Source organism: Chelonoidis abingdonii, chromosome 1 (genome assembly GCF_003597395.2).
Source record: "Chelonoidis abingdonii isolate Lonesome George chromosome 1, CheloAbing_2.0, whole genome shotgun sequence".
Classification (NCBI taxonomy): domain Eukaryota; kingdom Metazoa; phylum Chordata; order Testudines; family Testudinidae; genus Chelonoidis; species Chelonoidis abingdonii.
The window spans coordinates 289,013,515-289,036,034 of NC_133769.1; the positions used below are offsets into that span (position 1 = coordinate 289,013,515).

The following is a 22,520-nucleotide window of genomic DNA, read 5'->3' on the forward strand; positions in this document are numbered from 1 at the left end:
TGCCGCGTGTAGCTCTGCCACACGGTGACCAACATGTCCAATCCAACAGACTCCAGCATGGCTGTAACGAGGAGATACTGGACTCATGATCCGGTATGGGGAGACACTTGTTTCTATAGAGCTCCGTTACAAGAAGACCGAAATTGCAAAGCATTGAAAAAAAAATCTCCAGGCTATGATACATCGAGTTCACAGCATAAGTGCGTGTGACAACGGCGAACGGAACGCCAAGAATTAATGATTCTCCATGGAGAGAGGGAGAGGGTACTGAGGACTTGAGCTATCCCCAGTGCTGCAGTCTCCAAAAAGCTCTGATTCTCTGCTGAGAGCTCCGCCTGAATGGGCTCAAAAAACTTTTCCCCGAGGTTTCAGGGTATATTCTCATTTACACCATACCCGCACCCGAAAGAAAAGGGAAAAAACGTTTTCTCGCTTTTTCAATGTCACCCTGAGTGTCTATTGCATGCTGCTGGTAGAACCGGGGTGCTGCAGCGCGAACACCAGCATCCCCTCTACCCGGTGCAGATGATGCACCATTGACCTGATATCCGTCTTCACATCAGCCGTTTTGTGTTAGTGGCATCCTGGCTGGCCTCGTGGAGGTCGGACGGGGGCGCCTGGGTAAAAATGGGAATGACTTCCGGTCATTCCCGGCAGATGTTACAAAACGGCTGGTAACCATCCTCACCATAGGAACTGGAAGTTGAGCTCTATCAGCCCCCCCTTTCATGTCTAAAGAAAAGATTCTGTACTGCCTGGACTATAATAGCAGCTGGAGGCTTCCTCCTCCTCATTTTATCTCACCAAAAAGAGTGTTTCTTATTCCTGCATTCTTTATTACTTCACCAAACAAATGGGGGGACACTGCCATGGTAGCCCAGGAGGGTTGGGGGAGAAGGGAAGCAACGGGTGGGGTTGTTGCAGGGGCATCTCCTAGAATGGCATGTAGCTCATCATTTCTGTGGGATCTCTGGGGCTCTGACCCAGAGCAGCTGTGCTTTCTTGGTTCTCTAGTACACTTGCCCCATATTCTAGGCAAGACTGACTATTTTTAGACAAAACATAAAGAAGGGAATGACCCAGGGAGTCGTTCCCATTTTTGTCCATGTGCCCCCGGCCGACCTCAGTGACACCAGTCAGGAGCACCCATGACAGCAGCAGATGGTACAAAACGACTGGTAACCGTCATCTCATCGCCAATTTACAATTGCAGACGGTGCAGTAGGGATGGTAACCATCTCTGCTACCCTGCAAAAGCAAATGAATGCTGCTGTGTAGCACTGCAGTACCACGTCTGTCAGCAGCATCCAGTACACATACGGTGACAGTGACAAGGCAAAATGGGCTCCACGGTTGCCATGCTATGGCGTCTGCCAGGGCAATCCAGGGGAAAAGGGCGCGAAATGATTGTCTGCCGTTGCTTTCACGGAGGAAGGATCGAGTGACGACATTTACCCAGAATCATCCACGACACTGTTTTTGCATTGGGATCTCAATGGGCGGGGGAGACTGCGGGAACTATGGGATAGCTACCCACAGTGCAACACTCCGGAAATCGACGCTAGCCTCGGTACATGGACGCACACTTCCGAATTCATGTGCTTAGTGTGGCCACGTGCACTCGACTTTACATAACGTTTTACAAAACTGACTTATGTAAAATTGGAATAATCCCATAGTGTAGACATACTCATTGTTAGGATATAGATATTCAGGCCTGTCTGCAAAGACCTATACTTTAAGAATTTAGGTGTATTCTTATCACTTAGCTAGTTATAGAGGTATAAAAGAAAGAATTTAGGTGTATTCTTATCACTTAGCTAGTTATAGAGGTATAAAAGAAAGAATCAAAATCAGTGGCTGTGTAATGGCCTTCTCTGACTGTGACAGTATAAAGCCTAGTTCTTAGGCTAAGGCCTTCAGCTAAACAGCAAAGGTCAGCCATAAACTGGGAAGTGTATGCTCACATCCTCACATTCTAGACTAGTCACACTGAAATAAGGTGTTATTGGGCTATTAGGAATACAATCCTGTCCTGATATTCCTATCACCTCCAGAGAAAGGGAAGAGCCTACAACATGTAAAAGGAAACTTAGTTTAATAGCATACAGTCTGGCAAGAACTCACCTATCAATAGCTGGGATGTTCTCATAGTATTCTTTCCCAAATCTGAACCTTAGCGTCCAGAAAATGAGATAGTAGCATGAATCCTCTAAGCTTAATTACCAGCTTAGATCCTGTAGTGCTGCCACCAACCACAAATTCCAGTGTCTGGTACACTCTGTCCCCCAAAAACCTTCCCTGGGGACCCCAAGACTCAGATTCCTTGAGTCTCACAACAAAGGGGAATAAACCATTTCCCTCCCTAGGTTACCCTGGAAGACCCTTCTCCCCCACCAATTCCCTGGTGAGTACAGACTCAATCCCCTTGAGCCTTAACTAGAAAAAAAATCAAACAGGTCTTAAAAAGCAAACTTTTAATAAAAAGAAAGAAAAAACATAAAAATTGTCTCTGTAATCAAGATGAAATATTACAGGGTCTATTAGCTTATAACAAATGGATAAACAGCCTTATCCAGGAAAAATACAATTTAAAATATTTCCAGCAAACTACACATTTGCACATAAAGAAAAACACATTAAAAGACTATAACCGCCTTTTCTTACTCCTTATTCTGAATAGATAAGAGACTGTAGCAGGGAGATTGCAGAAACCTGGTTTCACCTCTAGTCCTGTCCAGGACCCAGAGAGAACACCACCAAACCCAAAACCCACAAACAAAGGCTTCCCTCCTTTGAGATTATCTTGTTTCCTGATTGGTCCTCTGGTCAGGTGTTGTTTGTTATCCCTTTCCAGGTGAAAGACACATTAACCCTTAGGTATCTGTTTATGACAGATGTGAAATCCTCATTTGTGTATTGTTCTATCACTGTAGTCTCCACTTCCCTATTGTTTACCTGTATAATCTCTGGTTCTGTGATTGCTTCTATCTGCTGTATACTTAATTTTGTTGCGAGTACACCAACTAAGGTAGTAGGATATAATATTGTAACATGGTTATTTAACCAATGTTAGGATTGGTTAGTTAAATTTCAGTAAAATGATTGGTTATGGTATAGCTAAGCAGAGCTCAAGTTTTACTATATAGTCTGCAGTCAATCAGGAAGTAAGGGGGAAATGGGAACAAGGACTGGGGATGGGGGTAGGGGAACTGGGATCATATTTTGCTAAAGGGGGAAATGGGAACAAGAACAAGAACACGGGCAAGGCTCTGTGGTGTCAGAGTTGGGAAGGGGGACACTAAGGAAGGAAACTGGAATCACGCTTGCTGGAAGTTCACCCCAATAAACATCCAATTGTTTGCACCTTTGGACTTCGAGTATTGTTGCTCTCTGTTCGTGCGAGAAGGACCAGGGAAGTGAGAGGGTGAAGGAATAAGCCCCCTGACAGACATAATGGCTATTAAAAATGTCAGCTTCATCAAAAAGGTGCAACAGATAGGTCATGGGGGGGTGGGGGAAGGAGACAGAGGAAGAGACGCCCATCAGCTTTGTTAAGACTAGATTCAGGCTCCATAAAGGAAGGGGGTTCTATACCTGTGGAAAACAATCAGTCCCAACTCTTAAAAAAATCTTACAGCCATTGGGTTGGAAAAGAACTTATCAACAGGTGGATGAAATGCTGATATAACCTCTAGATGTTCACCAAGCTAACTGCCAATCCTTGATGTTTTAGAGACAGAAGATAGTCCAGCACATGCTGAATAGAAGCAAGAACCAGGCAAACCCCTTCCAGTCTGGACCAGACTGAAAATCTGTTCCATTTAGCCAGATTCTAGTTGATGATTTTCCACTATTCAGCAGCACATTTTGAACTTCACTAGTGCAGGACTTCTCTGCTAAATGTTAAAACACAAAGATTCCAGGTCGTCAGATGGCGGGCCTGACGACTGGGGTGAAGGTAATAACCAAAAATGTGTGAAATCAAGTCTGTGTCAAGCAGGAGTGACAATGGTGGACTGATGGGAAAGTCCAAGAGCTCTGAAAACAATGCTGATGGACCATACCAAAATGATCAGTATAACATGGGCCTTGTCCTGCTTGACCTGGCACAGAGCTCTGTGCAGAAGGGGAGGGGGGGAGAAGAGAAGCATACAGTAGACCCTCTGACCACTGTGGTGGAACAAAATCCGTAAACCTGCCCAGAAGCAAAACTGATGATGTTTTCTGTTGTCTTCTTGTAAACAGATCCACTTGTAGTAAGGTCCATTTTCTAGCTCTGGAACACCCCATCTGGGTGAAGGGCTCATTCGTCATGATAAACGACATGCTAAGGCAATCTGCAGCCTATTCTGAGACCCTGGAAGGTAGGCTGCTTTCAGAAGTATAGAGCTGGCAATGCAAACAAAACAGAATAACTCTGGGGCAAAGTAATGAGGACTGGATATCCCACCATCCGTTTACATAAAATATGACCATGGTATTGTCAGTCAGCACCAACATGTCCTTTTCGCTGATGCACAGAAAGAACGCCATGCAAACTAATCAGATAACTCCTTGATATGTGTGTATCTGAGACACAAAATTTGGAAGAGACCAGAAACTTTGCCATCTGCAAGGATCTCAACTGAGCTTCCCATCCCACATCTGAGACATCTGTGACTAAAAGGTAAAAGATATTTGAGACAGGACAGAGGGAAATTCCTCAGACATGGGCCAGATCCATCCTCCAATCTAAGACAGATTGGATCCAATTTGGTATGTCTACGTGGTGCCTCATTGATGAGTGCACCTCAGCCAACCAGCCTTGCAGAAGTCTGAAATGCAGTCTAGTGTACTGGACTAGTTAGGTGCACTCTGACATGTTACTGAGTAGCCTTGAACAGTTTCTCATTGTGGTGAGCGGATGAGCCTTTAAGTCTACAATAAAACTTTGCGTTGTACGAAACTTCACCAGAGGTGAGAAAGCTCTGGCCATTGAGTCCAGGACTGTGCCAATAAATTCCACTATCAGTACTGAAGATTGACCTATCGTAGGGAGGAAACGGTGGGACGCATCTTACAGGTCTGACCTACAGAAAGTTGATACGTAGGGCAAACTCCTTGGTGGACCATGTGCCCTGGACAGTGTGATCCTGTGTGATGCATCCAAAACTACTGTGAAAATGGGAGGGGGGTGAGGAACTCCTGAGCATACCTTGTTTAGATTCTTCCACTAGTTGAGAGAAAATTAGCACATGGCTGAGAACAGAGAGCAACTTGTTCAGAGTGTCTCTGTTAAGGGTATAAACTATCACAAAAGCAGAGTAAATGTAAACAGGCACGTACTGTTACAAAAGCTCATGCTGCCATGTACCTGAGGAGCTGCAGGCATGAATTGGCAGTGACCCATGGGCTCATTTGGACTCATGCAATGAAGTGCAACAAAGAATCCCTACCCTCACCGCCATCCCCCCACTCGAAAGATGTCCCTCAATGTCTAGTCAGACCACTCATAGTGAAAGAAGAAAGGTCTACTGAGGCAATTTGCTAGCTGGTTCTGAGTCCTGGGAAGGCAAGATGCCCCTAGATTGACAGAGTGACTGATACATAGCTCCCACAGGCTGATTGCTTCCTGGTGGCGGGGAGGGGGCGAAGAACACACACGATGCCCTGCCTGTTTACGTAGAACATAGCAGTCATATTGTCCATGAGGATCGAAATAGATGTGTGTGCCAGATGGGATAGAAATGCCTGGCAGGCCCTGAGCTACCCCGACATTGATGTGCAGGAAGAGCTGTTCTTGGTGTCCAAAGACCTAGAGATCTGAGGGACACCAAATGGTCTCCCCAGCTGATGTGTTGCTTACCAGAGACAAGGATGGCTAGGGTTTTGAGAAGGCTACACCTCCACATACCATGTTGCTGTGCAGCCACCATGTCAACAACTCTAGGACCTGTACCAGAACCATGAGCACAGAGGCCAGGTGATGGCAAGAGAGGAAGTAGACTGTGGCTAGCCAGGCTTGTAGAGGTCAGAGTCTTAGTCTTGCATGTTGCACTATGTATGTGCATGACTCCACGTAACCTACAAGGCTCAGACACTTTTGCACAATCATCCGATGACTTTGGAGAGATCTTATCAGGGACACAATCAAGAGGAACCATTTGTCCAGAAACAGAGCCCTTGCTTGCATCGAGTCAAGTACTGCCCCCATGAACTCTATCCTTTGAGCAGGAATAAGGAAGGATTGCTGGACATGTTTTTTCTTGGGCACTGGGGAAGATGATAAATGCCAGGAGACATAGGATGATGGAGGAGTGCTCTGCACCAAGGTCAAGGCACTTGGTGCTGACTCCAAGCACAGCTCTGAGGCCAGTCTTAGGGATGCCTCCACAAAGAGGATCTTGCAAAAAAGAGAACTTTCTTACGAGCTTTCCCTAAGCACTTGAGGCAGATCAAGTGCAGGTAGCCCAAAAGCATAGACTTATTGTATGAAGTGCAAGGCTTGAACCCCAGTGACCGAGGCAAGCCTCAGCACCAGGACAGTGGACAGCTCCACTATCTAAGATCGGAGGAGCCCACATTACTAAAACTCCACTAATTACTAAAAACTATAACAACTATTTACACTAAAATTGACAGAAAATCCACTAAGAGAAGGATTATCTAGGCATTGAGGGTGCCAGCAACCGTCATGGGCAGTAAGGAGGAACTGAAGGGGAGTAGGCTCAGCAGGGCCCTTTATACAGATGCTGTGAGTGTGTAACACCAGGGGGTGCTAGAGCAGACCCAAAGGATATATGTTAACTATGCTAGGGACGCATGCACACACCTGCACTGGAATGGACACATGCAAGCACTCGAAGATTATTATTCACCCCTGGCGAAGCTGTGAGGACGGTAGAGAATACAAGGGAGGAACCTATACTGATAGGGTCCTAAAAAATGGATGGAACCGCCCAATGTTATAACCTCCAAAATCCATTTGCTGGAGGTAATTTGATGATTCCCAAGACTGAGAGGTTTGAGGGGGCAGGGATGTACAGCATTAGATATGGATAATGGAGATGTTTGTGGTCAGAATGAAAACTTTGTAGATGAAGGCTGTTGCATCAATTCAGGTGCAATGATCAAGAACTTTCATCTCTGCATTCTGGATTTTTTTGTTTTAGGTGGCTCCAGCACTCTATGGTACAGATGGGACACTGAGCTGCCTGAAACCAAACTAAATCTCCTTGTTTACAGGCCTATATATGCCCAACAACCAAAAAGTGGCCCTATACTCCTTCAACAAATGCAGGAAATCATTGTGACTCAAATAAGTTAAGACCATCACAGGGGAGGTTCTCTACAGTGTTCTGGACTTCATGTGGAAATCCTGAAGACTGCAGCCACAACACTGGACACAGAACTACAGCTATGAAGACAGAGTGGGCTCTGTCGCAGAATCAAGAGAAGCTCCCAAAGATGTCTTTGCAAGAAATTTTCCCTCTGTGATGAGAGCCTGAAGATGTTCCCGCTGCTCTTAAAGGAGATGTTCAATAAAGGAATGACATTCTGAATAGTTAATGTGGTTAAGGTTTGTCAAAATCACCTGGCAATTAGCAATTTTGCATTGCAGGGTGGCAGACAACTAACTTTTGCGACCAAAGTCCTTGCACTTTTGGTCTTTATCATTTTAGACTGTGGATTCATTAGTGAATCCATAACTAAGGAGCTTGAGGAAGAATGGGAAGGTAGTCTGAACCACTAGCCAAAATGTAGTACTGTGTCTGCTCTCTCAGCTGTTCAGGGAGCCAGTAGTGGGGGGTCTGCCAAATTGTCTTGTCAGGATCTAACAAAACTTGGTTTACTGGAAGGGCTCTTGTGTTGAAGATGGTGTGTGAAGAACATCCAGAAATTTGTGTTGAGTCTCCGGTAATCCTTCTAATGGGATATGAAGAGCATCTGCTACTCTTGGTATCAACTCTTGAAATTATTTTAAGTCATCTGTGGAACAGAGAAGGCATAACAATTTCATCTCAGGAGGATGATGAAATAACAGTCTCTGGGGCTGCCTCTTTATCAGCTCTCCTTTCTTGATCCTCAGCCTTCTCCTCTAGTGGTGTAGATTGTTGTTGGGGAACGGAGGGAATCGACTGAGTGCTGACACGGGCACTCCCTGCGACCTTGGAGAACTGTTGGTGATAAACAGCCCAAGGGTCCTAATAGGGCCATAGAGGAGCAACAACGGAACAGGAGAGGCATCCAGGACTGACTGTACTGAAGAGGGTGCTGAGCACAGAGGTCTCCCAAGCCTTCAAGTACCCCTCAATGAAGCAAATTCAGGAGAGGGCGGTCTAGGTAGGAATCTTAAGAGCCCTGAACAAAATCAGAGTCTGAAGAGTTCTCATCCACACAGTCTCATGGAGGCACAAAGGAGGAATGATGGTTTGTTTCTTCCTATGCATGGGTATTGGGGAATCAACTATCCCTCCCCTCAAGGAATACTACCTCAGTGGTTTGAACACTGGTCTGCTAAACCCAGGGTTATGAGTTCAATCCTTGAGGGCGCCACTTAGGGATCTGGGGCAAAAATCAGTACTTGGTCCTGCTAGTGAAGGCAGCAGGCTGGACACAATGACCTTTCAGGGTCCCTTCCAGCTCTATGAGATAGGTATCTCTCTATATTTTTACCAGTCACATGTGAGGTACTGGAGATAGTGGAGGCTGCAGTACTGGGGGTCTGACTGAGATCGATAAAGGAGACAAGTTCACCGGAGACAAGCAAATCCCTGGAAAACCTGAACTCCTGCAGCACTGGGTGCAGTTGTATGGGAACCTGTTGAGCTCCAGATGTGGAGGCCTCCAGCACTGAGGAAGGTATTGGAGGCATCAATGCCTGCTTGAACGCCTGCTGCGGTACCAAAGACGCAGTCAGAGCTGCAGGAGGTGCCAACTTCTATGTGAAGGCCCTGGAATCTCTATCAGCAGAGTCATGTTTCTTTGGTACCGAAGTCTTCAGTGGGTACTGTGGAATTTAGAGGTGCTTGAGGACTTTGATTTAGATCTGTTGGTACCAAGACTACTTGAAGCTTCTGTGGAAGCCTTTGAGGGGCATAGGGTCTTTGTTACAATGTATCTCAGAGGTATGCTCTTTGAGAAGATTCAGTACTCCTCTAGAGCAGTGGTTCCTAAACTGGGGTTGGTGAACCCCTGGGGGTTCGCGAAATGTTACAGGGGGTTCTCGGGGAAAAAACCCTAATGGTGGACAGAGTTGTCCATAGGGACCCCAGGGCCCGGAGCCCCTGGACTTCCATGAGCTAAGCAGATCAAAGCAAGTATATCGATCACACTGAGATTTAAACTTCAAGACTCCTTACAAGAAATGCAAAGAGAGACGGATATTTTTTGCCTTTTTTAAAATTAAATAGGCAGCTAGTGTTGTTCTAAAATGATTATGAAGAACAAGTTTAAGCTTTGTTGTAACGACTGTTGTTTGCCTGGACTGTTCAAGACCTGAATGCTTGTGTAGGAGGAACTGTGAGTTGGCTTCTTAAATCCCTTCATGCTATTTCACCTCATACTCCTTGATGAAACCTATGACCCTTGTATTATAACAGGCTTATTCAAAGTGATACAAGTGACGAAAGTGAGATCTTGAAAGAGTGTTGTCGTTTTCATAACGTAATAAAAATACTATCATAAATAATAATAATACATTGTGTATAATCAGCATGTCCTAAAAACCAATTTTATATTTCCAGGATCACTGCTTTTCTAATTTATACTCAGGTAAAGGAGATAATCCCTGGAAGTATTCATTTTTAGGAGGGGGTTTGAGAGACTTGACATTTTAGTGAAAGGGGTTCACAGACTGTTAAAGTTTGGGAACCACTGCTCTAGGGAGACGTCTTTCCCATGTCATCTGCAGGTCTCCCGGAGGCTGATGGGGAACAATGGTCGCTTGGAAGCCACTGTACTGGGTGAGGTGGGGGGATATGGTCTCCAGGGGTGGATCGGACACTGGACAAAGGGAGAGTCTCATCGTAAGGAGGTGAAGTTAATCTCCCTGCCCCTTCTGGAGCAGCTCTTAAAACTAAAGCAGATTTTGCAGTATGAAAGCATGTGTGAATCCCTGAAGACAGGAGACAGTGCAAGGTGCCATCGCTAACCAGGAAGGACTCCCAACAAGTGAGGCAAAGTAAGAAGCCTGGGGACTTAGGCATGCCCCCAAATAAAAACAGGTTTCTTCAAAACAGGAGATTACCCTATACTGGGGGACGTGGCGGTAGGAGGTAAAAGCCTCAACCAATGGAAAAAAGACACCCCCAAAAAAAGAACCAAAAACACACTAAGAGAAAAGCTTTTATAAAAAGAAAATATTAAGAACAAGTACTGAGTATTATGCACGTTCCATCTTTGGCTAAGCATGGTTGAGAAGGCACTCAGGGCAGTTTAGCTGTCGCAGTACTAAATACTCTCAGTACAGGCCAAGAGGATGCCTGGGGTACATGTGCAGACCAAATAAGTACTGCTGCCAAAAAACTATGATTGAAGGCACATGGGGTGCACGTGCACCTCAAGTGGAGCACCCACAGGGACACTACTCAAACAAGAACTAGCCACTCTTCTTAAGCTCCAAGATACCAGAAATACACACCTAAGAACAATTAGGAATATCTCCCTTTGGCATCCCCACAATTTCTACCATGTGCCATAAAGCCTCATTGCATGGCACTTTCTTGTTATTCATTTATACTCCTTAATCTCAGCATTTCCCTTTACAACTATGTCCAAATATTGGTAGAAAAGTGGCATAATCTGGTCTGATGGATTAATTTATTGTTCCAAACTACTGCCATGTTCTTCAACATTACTAATCTTGGCGCTCTCTCATATTTATTCATTTCTATCCTTACACTATCTGATTTTTGGATAATCTATTTGAATGTGGAATTCAACGCATAACAAGTCTACATTAAGATGTGATCCTAAAGAAGGCTCAGCTAAAGACACATACAATTTTTGCTATTTATCTTGGATGAAAAAAAAAAAAAACACATTTTGTTCAATATTTTTACTTTTAATCATTTAATTTATGTCCAGATTTTCTATTCAGCTATAATGCTTCTGAAACAAATTTTACAGCATAAAAAGATGCTACTGAACTCCCATGTCTCATTTTTTACATGAAGCATAGGCAGATCATGTCAGCAATAGCTTTTACTAAAGATGTATTTACTAGTCATTCTGCTGTCATTTTTATCTATATGAATCACTATTTTACTCCTACAATGTACCACTTCCAGCACATGCTGTATTTATATTTCTATGAGGAAACATGTTTGCTTATATAGAACTCTAGATTATATGGTTGGTTTTTTGGGTTTTGGTTTTTTTTGGAAATAAAGTACTGGCCCTCAGGTTTCCCCTTCCCTCTCCCCATTCGTAAAACACAGTCCTGGCCACTAGATGGCTTGAAAACATGACTTTCAATGCAATTTAGGGTTTTACCACTAGATGGTAGCTACAGATCATAAACTGATTCTTAACAAGAACAGGAGTACTTGTGGCATCTTAGAGACTAACAAATTTATTTTAAGGTGCCACAAGTACTCCTGTTATTTTCGTTGATACAGACTAACATGGCTGCTACTCTGAAACCTGATTCTTAATACCAGCTTGACAGTAAAAGTTAGTCTGATTCTTTCTCAGTTGCGCTAAAACAAGTTTAGATAATGAATGACCTGTTTGCGGCTTTACACAATTAAAACTAAAAGCGACAAATCTGGTTTTAGGGGACCTTTCGTTTAAAAAATCACAATGTAATGCCTGAAGCTAGTCAGTCAATCACAGGGTATGTCTACACTGCACACTACTTTCAGCAGTGCGTACAGCACATGCATTACATGAACCCTACCAATAGCAGTACAGATGGTAAGGCAATGCTTAGGCGAATGGAGTAAGGACACATCTGAACCCTACTCACTCAAGCAGTGTCTCCACATCAACTCTATTTTTAGCAGTGTAGTTTCCTCACTGCTCAAACAGCTCCCCACTGCCGAGCCTTTCCTTGCTGCCTCTCCTCGCCAGGGCCTTTCACAGAAGCATGTAGCTACACAGTGCAGCATGAACACTACCTACTTTTCACTGTGGTGTGTACCAAAACATACCCTACACACCGCCAGTGATGTGCAATGTAGACATAGCAACAGAAAATGAGTTAAGTCCGTCCCTCTTAGGCAAACCACAAGAAAATGTACTGTAGGGAATGTCAGAATTATCTAGTTTTTCATACCCCAAGGAATGGGAAAAATTCTCCAAGCTCTTACAGATCTCACCCTCTGGAGAAAGTGTGAGATTTTTATTTCCATACTGAAGTACCTCTTTCGTTATTTCACCCCATTTCTCTTTAACATAGCCACTTGCCAAACTTCAAATCATTTCCTTCTTCCCTGTTGGTGTTTAAATCCAAGCCTTGGCTTCGCAACTCCCATTGGCTGGGAGGTGGCACCTGCGGGCAGAGGCAGTTGCCTCCACCTAGGAGCAGCAGGGACAGGTTGCCACTTACAGGATGCCGCCCAAGGTGAGCACTGCCCAGATCCAGCACCCCCTCCCACATCCAAATTCCTTCCCCCTCAGTTAACTGGAATTTTTCCGCTTACTAGCACCCCCCATTCCCCTAATATGCCAGATAACAAAGCTTTTACCGTATATCTGATAGAAAATAAAATGGTGCACAGCACACAGTTTCAGTGAACATAAGTGCTAAGGCAGTGTTGGTGGCAATCCAAAGATTATCTGAAGACAGTGTTTTACATTATAATTTAAAAAGTTATATTTTACATACCTAAGTTAGTTCAACCTGAAAAAAATTAATACTATGCGGTCTGAACAAATCCCTCCATAGCTGTTTAGTCTGTAGGCCACCCATCTAAGTGTAATACAGGTAGATTTTCAGGTAGAAGAGTAATTAATCACATTTCTGCCATCAAGATTTTTGAATTCAAGTTAGCAGTTCTGCAGCTGTTAGAACTTTATGATGTGGTCCACCGTATAATCTTGATATTCCTGAGGCTATCAACTGAGGATTTGTTCAGACCTATCTGTGGCAGGTGTAAGTTAGTTTTAACACCATTCTCAGAAGTGACTGAAAAAAAAAAACCACAACATACTTGCTTTTTCTGAGTAACAGGTACAGTTTTACATCTGTATACAAGTAAAAAGATTCCATTTGTTACAGTGTGTTCATGCAATTTACTGTGGCTAGCTTTCATATTCCGCTGTTCCAGTGGAAGTCTAAACTATACACCTCAAAGATCTAAGATGCAAAAATAACTTACTGAAAAATGCCAACATGAAGATGCCATCATTGCCAACTCTAAGTTGATCTGCATCACTGAAGTCATCCCGAGGTGGATATTCTTCTTCCTGAATTTATAGGTTGGAGATATTTCAGTGAAGGAAAGTTAACTTTAGGCTAAAGCACCATCTTGTAGATTTAAACTATTAAATGTGTTTTTCAAAACAGACTCACATTTGTTGACAAATCTACATAAATGAACCTCAAAAGAACAAAATACTATTAAATCTATTAAGCTATAGACAAATGAAGTTTATTGCTTTACTATGATAAAGTCCAGTTATCAATGAAACTCAAATCAACTTCTGAGAAAGAAACTGGAATACGTACATTGGAATTGATATATTCAATTTAAATTGAGCTGCAGACCATTTGAGAGAAAAAATTATGTTCAACACTTTGCAGAAAAAAAATCCATCCTCAATGTAATTCCACTGTCTTCAGTAGTTGAGTTATACCATGGATGAATTTAGCCCAACGTATTTTAACATACCCTGTTCATGTACTCAGTGTAAACAGAAGAAAATAATTACATATTTGGTTGGCAAGTACACTGCAGACATAATAGCAACGCCCATTGTCACTGTTGGTGCTATTTATCCCCATGTAACAGGTAATTATTTTCTTCCAACTTGAGAGGATACCACTAAGTTGTCACGGAATTCACATTTTGTATGTTGACTAATATTCACCATATTAGAAATATTTGACATTTTTACTCAAGTTCAAAGGATCAGCACATTTTCAGAACCACAAAATTCACAGAGGTTTCTGGTTTTTGTTTTTAAGTAAAATGTCATCTTTCATCACAACATATTTTATAAACTACACACAAGGATGTTGTAGAGACATTTTTAAATAATTCCCATAGCTATGACCACCATTTTAGCTCCTTATTTGTAAACAATTTTTATGTAACTACAGTTCCATCACATTTAAATACTTTTAGTGAAGACTGGATTTTAAGGGTCTACTGGAAGCCTCAGATCCTAGCACTAGCAATAAGTTTGTATTTGTACAGGTTGTGCAACCTACAAAAATCTAAGACATTAAGATATTTTATTTATATGCAAGAGCTAGAAAGTATTTTAATTCATTTTTAAAGTGAGATCTTACTACAGTTTTCAGTTGTTGGGTTAGAAGAGGGGACAACTTACATAAGAACATTTTACACTACCAAAGTAGACTAAACAAAGATAAGTTCCAGCTTTTAAGCTTCCAAATTTAAGTATTTAGAATAAGAAGAGTCAGTTTAATATAGCACGCAGTGAAGTACCTAGTTTCTTAAGATGCTTGTAAGGAGGTGCCCTGGCTCCCCATCGCACCTGAGAGGAACGAGCCAGAGCAGACACCCCCATGGGCAGAGCCACTACCGCCTGTTCCCGCCCCCCGGAAGTCATGGGGCAGGACAGGAAGTATAAGAGCCAGGGCTCAGAGCTCAGTTCAGCACCGGCCGCCGAGGAGGACGGACGTAGAGGCCCGAGTTCCCGCTCGGCCCAGCCTACCTCAGGCCCACTACCCCGAGGAGCGCTGACGGGAGCTGCCCCGGGCCCACTATCCAGAGGAACGCTGGCGGGAGCTGCCCCGGGCCCACTATCCCGAGAAGCGTTGGACCAACCTGCCCCGCGCCAGGTACCCCGAGGACCTCCAGCCGCAACAACCCTGTGCCGGCTATCTGGAGGAGCCACTGGACCCTACGGCCTCCCAGGTTTCGAGGAACCCATGGTCTGGGACCCGCCGACGGCCGCCGAGGAAGGACAGGTACCGAGAAAGGGGGATTGGAAGTAGCCCGGGGGCAGCTGACCACAGTCAGGCCGCAGAGGCCCGAGCCTATGGTCGTATGTACGCCACTATCCCCGATCACCCAGTCAGTTGTGTTCGGTGGGATCCCCACTGACCGCCTTAGCGGCGACAGCTGCTACTAGGGCCCTGGGCTGGAACGCAGAGGAGTGGGTGGGCCTGCATTCCCCCTGCCACCCGTAACCGGGTGGCAGTATCCCCCTTCACCCAGAGCTACAGTTTGTCTGGTGCCCCGCCCGGAGCAAGGGGCTGGGGCCCCCCTGAACTGTTTGCTGCTCTGCCCTGCTCCAAAGGGTCAGAGCCCCCCTGAACTGTTTGCTGCTCTGCCCTGCTCCAAAGGGTCAGAGCCCCCTGAACTGTTTGCTGCCTCGCCCTGCCTGAGGGCTTGGAGCTATAGACTTTGTTTGCTCAGCCCTCGAGTACGGGAGCGGAGCGTGAGCCGTCCGGCGGCCTGGAAGGAGGCGCCCTGGCTCCCCGTCGCACCTGAGGGAACGGGGCCCAAACGCACCGGCTTACAATGCTTAACTTGCAGGCTTACATAGTCCCAAATTCAGACATTTATATACGCACGCTTTTTAAAATAATCTAAGTTTAAATAAAATGATTTAAATATAAATGCACTATACCATTAAACATATCCAATCAAACTTATATAGTACACATTTTATATTAGAGCTGTGATTTTTTTTCTGACAAAATATTTTTCTTTTCAGGCCCTAACTACACTGCATTAGGGCTTCCTGACGTACATTTTGGGAAATTCTAGCATGAGCTACTGTCATGAGCACAAAATAAGCTCCTGTTACAGTAATGACTGTCATCCTAGACAATCTCAAATGTGGCAGCACACTTCAAAATAAAGTATCAAAGCAAATCAGAAGCTTCACTAACATGGTGCCACCAGAGGACACAGTTTAGAACTCTGCAATTCAGGTGCCTGCACCCAACAAGAGCCAATTACAAGTGTTAGGTTTGGGTGTGCATGTTGAGGAGTGAGTGTGCTGATGAATCTGAGTGCCAATCAATCACTCGGCACGCCACACAGTGCAGTGAGGTGTAGATGGGCAGGAATGGGGCATTCAGCTGCTGCTGCACCCACCCCGTGGGCACGACGCAGCTAGAGACAGATCACAGGCACAGAAAGTCCCCACCAGGCAGAGCCCAAAAGAGACGGTAGTGCTGACAGATTCCGGGTGGGTGGGAAATCCAGGTTGGGCTTCAAAATATGGCCCTAGCAGATCTCTAGCACAACTGTAAACCAGTTCTCAGGATAAGCACCACAGTTTATTTTCTAACTTCTTTAAGAAGTCAAGTCAGTCACAGACAAGGAGACACCTACAAGATAATGATTCACAAAATTCCTCAGTCATGTCAAAACACTGAAATCCCTAATCCTTGTTTTGCTTTAATGATTTAAATGTCTCATCTCAATCTTCGATTTTGATAAGAGATAAGATGTATATGTAGTTTAGCGTTTGTCTTGCCTACACACAAAATTGTAGGTGTCATGAAACTGAGAAATAATATATCAATTTAATTTGAGAATTATGAATTTACATGGCAAAAATGCAAAGGTGTATACTATTTTTTGGTCAGTTACAACAGTCCTCTTTAAAGTACAAAAAATATACATATTTTAAAGCCACTTCATGCAACTTTGGGCACCCAAACACTGACCCTTTCACTGTTACTTGAGCTTATTCCAGGTCCAATCTCAAATACTAAACTAGAAACAGCAACTTTCACACACTAAAATTCTTATCCATACATGTGAAATCTGTATTATCTGTTTAGAGGAATTTTAACAGAAGATTGGAAAATGTGTAATTAAGATTTGTACTTAAGGTAACGTGCATAAAAGGTGAAAGCTAAAAATAATGATGCCGTTGTTTAAAAGTGGCAAGACAGGTTTCCTTTTTCTGCATATAGCATAATGGTCAGGAGAGAAAATATAAATTCCTGTAGCTTCTTAAAGATTCCTCCCGCCCACCAGCCCTAATTTTATGTTATTATTTTAGTTCATCTACATTAAGGGAAAACCAGACATAGAATATCAAACTAGCAAGATTATTTGCTTATTTACTGTTTTTATCAACAACAAAATATAAACTTATAATTTTACAAATGAAGTAATATTTCAGAGAGTATGAACAAAAATACCTCCTAGATGCTGTTCTAACCTTTGCTTTGTATCTTCCATGACATCTAACTCTTTTTAAAGTGTGTTAAACTAACACTACATGATCTGTAGACAACACAGCTGATTAATTCATCTGCTGTTAAAAATGAATGCCCCTTTCCCTCCTGTTACCAGGTAAGTTTTTATTACAAAAGGAAGACCAGACAACTGGGACAAATTTGCAAAAGGTGGTCAGCCTCACCCTCCAAACGATAAGTGCCCACAGCCATTTTTAAAAATTCATGGTAAAAATACCCCAGGATGCACAAAAATCACTCTGCTTTGAAAATGTTACTGGGCAAACAAGCAGCTGCAGTTTTAGCTTAGAAAATTAGGCACCTAGAGAACTTAGGCAGAATGTAGCATCTCTGTATATGCCAAATATGCCTAAATGGGGAGCGTAAGCCCTAGGGGACTGTGTGCATCTTTAGGCACCTAAATAGCTTTGAACATTTAGCCCAACTGCTGTTGTAACTTCCAAAACATGAGTGTTTTTAAAAGCTGTATTACATAAGTTTACATTTAATGTGCACATTTCTCAAATTCATGTGCCAAAGTTTACTTTCTCAGTCTTTGATGGCACAAAATATAATTCTTGATTTAAATCGAAAATGTTAATGTTGCTTTAGTAATTTATTTTTTGAAAAGATGGAAAGAGAAGCACATTCTTCATTATTTAACCATAGTGCACCATGGTGTATCTACATAGATGGAGTAAAACATTTTGAACAGCAAAAAGGATTTGCTAATATTTTTATTTACCAACATAAAGAACAGCCATATTGGGTCAGACCAAAGCTTTATCTAGCCCAGTATCCTGTCTTCCGACAATGGCCAACATCAGGTACTCCACGGGGAATGAAAAGAACATGTAATCAAGTGATCCATTCCCCGTCGCTCATTCCCAGCTTCTGGCAAACAGAGGCTAGGGAGAGCATATCTGCTCATCCTGGCCAATAGCCATTGATGGACGAATCCTCCATGAATTTATCTAGCTCTTTTTTGAACCCTGTTATAGTCTTGGCCTTCACAACATCCTCTACAAAGAGTTCTACAGGTTGACTGTGTTGGGTGAAGTACTTCCTTTTGTTTTAAACCTGCTGCCTATTAATTCCATTTCATGACCCCTAGTTCTTGTATTATGAGAAGGAGCAAATAACACTTCCTTATTTACTTTTTCCACACCAGTCATGATTTTATGACCTCTATCATATCCCCCCTTAGCCACCTCTTTTCCCAAGTTGAAAGTCCCAGTTTCATAACTCTCCTCATATGCAAGCCATTCCATACCCCTCATCATTTTGCTTTCCCTTTTCTGAATCTTTTTCCAATTACAATATATCTTTATTGAGATGGGGCAACTACATCTGCATGCAGTATTGAAGATGTGGATGTACGATGGATTTACAAAGAGGCAATATGATATTTTCTGTCTCATTATCTACCCCTTTCTTGACTGCTGTTGCACATTGAGTAGATGTTTCAGAGAACTATCCACAATGACTCCAAGATCTCTTTGAGTGGCAACAGCTAATTTAGACCCATAATGTTTTCCAATGTGCATTACTTTTCATTTATCAACACTGAATTTCATCGGACATTTTGTTGCCCAGTCACCTAGTTTTGAGATTCTTTTGCAGCTCTTCACAGTTTGCCTGGGAATTAATTATCTTGAGTAGTTTTGTATTATCTGCATATTTTGCCCCCTCATTACTTCACTTCCTTTTCCAGATCATTTATGATTCTGTTGAATAAGACCATTCCCAGTACAGACCTCTTAGGGACACCACTATTTAGCTCTCTCCATTCTAAAATCTGACTATTTATTCCTACCCTTCGTTTCCTATGTTTTAACCAGTTATCAATACATGAGACCTTCCTTCTTAACCTATTAAAATTAAATGATAAAGTTCTGTCTAGATCCATGCACATTATAAACTCATTTCTGCTATCTTCACATGTCTCCCACATATGAATGGAAAGCTACATACTGAAATCAAGATCTTTCCTGGGGAATCCAAGTGCAGAAATTCACACACACTGTTCTAATAATTTTAACCTTTTTGTAAAATTTGAGGTCTCTTATTGTATTAATAGTGCAATTCCAGACCAATCTGTATTAACTGTGTCATAACATTTACATAATAAATTGATAACCTTAAAAATAGTGCAACTGAGCACTTTGATTCTAATCTTAAATCAAGAGGTTATAGCTGCATGTAAAATTGAAATAATCCCCGATTATACGAGCCATCTGGCAGCATAAGCTTTTATAATCATCAAAATGACAGACTGAAGACACCTTTCAGGCCAGTAGTCATGCCTCCACTAATACAAGTTTGCCCTGTACAGTAACTCCTTGCTTAATGCTGTAGCTACGTTTCTGAAAAATGCAACTAACCAAAGCGATGTTAAGGGAATCTAATTTTCCCATAAAAATTAATGTAAATAGGTTCCAGGGAAATTTTTCTCATCAGACAAAAGAGACAGATGATAGATAAATAAGAACAAGTTTTAAAACAACTTAATATTGTACACAGCTTGATGATTGTGAAGCTTGGTTGAGGTGGTGAAGTAAGAGGGTGGGATATTTCCCAGGAAATGCCTTAATGCTAAATGATGAACTAGAACAGCTGAGCCCTCAAGCGTTAACACATTGTTATTAATGTAGCCTCACACTCTACAAGGCAGCACAAATTGAGGGAGAGGAGACAGCATGGCAGACAGAGACATACACACACCGTGTGTGTGAGAGAGAGAGACGTGCATTGCCCCTTTAAGTTCGCTGACTCCACTCTAAGTACATTGCCTTTTTAAGTAGATCAGCAAGTTGAGACAGCCCCTGCTGCCAGCAGGCTCCCTCCATCCTGAGTCCTGTTGTGTCCCCTCCCTCCCCACTCTATGGAAATGTGGTAAGCGAGGGGCAGGAGCGGGGGGGGGGGGGGGACAACACCCTGACATTAACCCCACTCCTCCCCCCTCCCCCTGACTCCCAGCAAGCAAGAGGCTCCGGGGAGCAGCTCCAAGGCATAGGGCAGGAGCAACACATAGCAATGGGGTCGGGGGAAGGGGGGGGAACAATTGAACTGCCAGCAATTGATAGCCTGCTGGCTAGCTGCCGCACAGGGAACTTAGGGGAGAGGGGAGCTGATGCAGCAGCTGATGGTCCACCCGGATTCCAAGCCCCCAGCAGCTAGCTCCAACAGGCTGCTCTTTCTGCAAGCAGTGGACAAAGCAAGCGGTTGCCAAACTACGTTATAAGGGAGCATTGTGCAACTTTGAACAAGCATACTCCATAACTGATCAGCTACGTAACAACATTAACCCAGTCAACTTTAAGTGAGGAGTTACTGTACAGAAAATCTTGTTTCAGTCTGTCTTGAAAAGTAAATACCCCCTCCTACTGGTGTTTTTAATGGGGTCTCAATTTTTTGGTCACATGGTGACCTGAACTGAATCCCCATTATTGCTTAGTATCTTAATAAAGATTTTTTTTAAAATAGGTGGAAACTGCTACAAAACACGTGTTGATTCAACAGCATTCTATAAAAATTAAAGACAAGTCTCTGCTTCCCAACTGTAAACCCTTGATGCCTTTAGAGCTATAAACAAAAGCTTTAATTCACTTAACCCCTTTCATTGTATAGTTCATAGAGTGGATTATGCAGCCCAAATAGGACGCACAGACAGCAAGTGTGAAAAATCAAGACAAGGGTGGGAGGTAATAAGAGTCTGTATAAGAAAAAGACCAAAAAACTGGGACTGTCACTATAAAACCGGGACATCTGGTCACCCTAGGCTCGAAAGATTCACACACTTTTTTGTAACTGTTACAGATCTTATGATATACTTGTGACTAGACAACTGATTTGGTTTTTAAGACCAGAACTAAAAGACTGCAACATTTAAGGAGATAAAATACATTAACAATCTGGATAAGTATCACAAATAGAATAGCATATTCTGTAAACAGAAAGGCACTAACTTTCCAGCATCTTCAGATTTTAGTGGCACCTGTTACTGCCACTATGAATAAGTTTCTATCATCAGCTCCATTATGAACATTTTTCAGGGGTTTATAACTTTCTTGTAACTGAAACTTGGCATGTAGGGTCTACCCTAAGAAAAATTGGCTAGTCAATTAAGAAAGTAGAGTCTTAAGGAACCCATTTGACAGTTAGCTGGTGCAGTTCTATATAATACAAATGGTTTTCAGAATATTTTTTTTAAATCCTATTTATAATCCCCTGAAAAAACGGTTGATGTAAATATTAGCATAATTCAAATACAGATTCTAAAATGGCACATATTTAGCATATGCAACAATTCTGAGATTTCAATCAGATAAGATAATTCTGAAGTGGGTAAGGGAACCCATCATTGTTTACCAGCAGGAAAATTCACAGCAATTTCTAAACTAGATAGAACTAAACCATACCTCTGGTGGACTGAGGAATATTTCATCAAACAGACTCCTAGGCTCCCTAAACTGGCCGTGCTAAGCATGTAAAACAAACATAAGACAAAAGAACTAAAGAACAGTGTTAAGAGAAACCCATTTATTACAGACAAATAAATCATTTAATTATTTTAAATATACTGTTTTCACTTAAATGACTTTTTAAATGTCACTTAGTTTAGAATTTAAATGTATAATGGGAACTAGGAACGTGCGATTAGAATCTTTCAAAAGGAATGAATTAACAAGGGGAAACTTGGGGCTGGAGAGGGTGGAATAGCACATATACTGATATTATATAAAACAGATAACACAAAAATGCTACATGAAAAAACAGTAAGGTTGAAAAGTCAAGCACTCAAAAGTTAAGAAATACCATAATTAAGGTTGCCAGTGCAACATCGTCATCCTTAACACGCTAAAACAGGGGTTGGCAGCCTCTGGCACACGGCTCGCCAGGGTAAGCACGGTGGGGGGCCAGGCTGGTTTGTTTACCTGCTGCATCTGAAGGTTCAGCTGATCGCAGCTCCCACTGGCCGCGGTTCACCGCTCCAGGCCAGTAGGAGCTGCGATTGGCCGAACCTGCGGACGCGGCAGCTAAACAAACTGGCCCTGCCAGCCAAGGTGCTTACTCGGGCGAGCCGCATGTCAGAGGTTGCCGACTCCTGCGCTAAAAGATCAAAAATATTTGTTTCAATTTGTCCATTTTTTCTTCACCAACAATAAAAAGCAACATACCTCTCTGATTTAAGTTA

The 22,520-nt window shown here is 42.8% G+C and overlaps 1 protein-coding gene across 4 annotated transcripts in view; it reads right to left on the reverse strand.

Annotated features, from left to right (window-relative positions):
- The window catches only part of NDFIP2 (Nedd4 family interacting protein 2), an 86,194-nt gene that overhangs the window by 24,434 nt on the left and 39,240 nt on the right, over nucleotides 1-22,520 (reverse strand). For 3 of the 4 annotated variants that reach the window (XM_032798362.2, XM_032798360.2, XM_032798361.2), the window contains 2 exons: nucleotides 21,745-21,804; nucleotides 13,308-13,395 (listed from right to left, as the gene is read on the reverse strand). In XM_032798362.2, the coding sequence (XP_032654253.1) occupies nucleotides 13,308-13,395; nucleotides 21,745-21,804 (148 nt within the window). The remainder of the gene's footprint in view (nucleotides 1-13,307; nucleotides 13,396-21,744; nucleotides 21,805-22,520) is intronic. The other variant, XM_032798363.2, reaches the window with a different exon arrangement.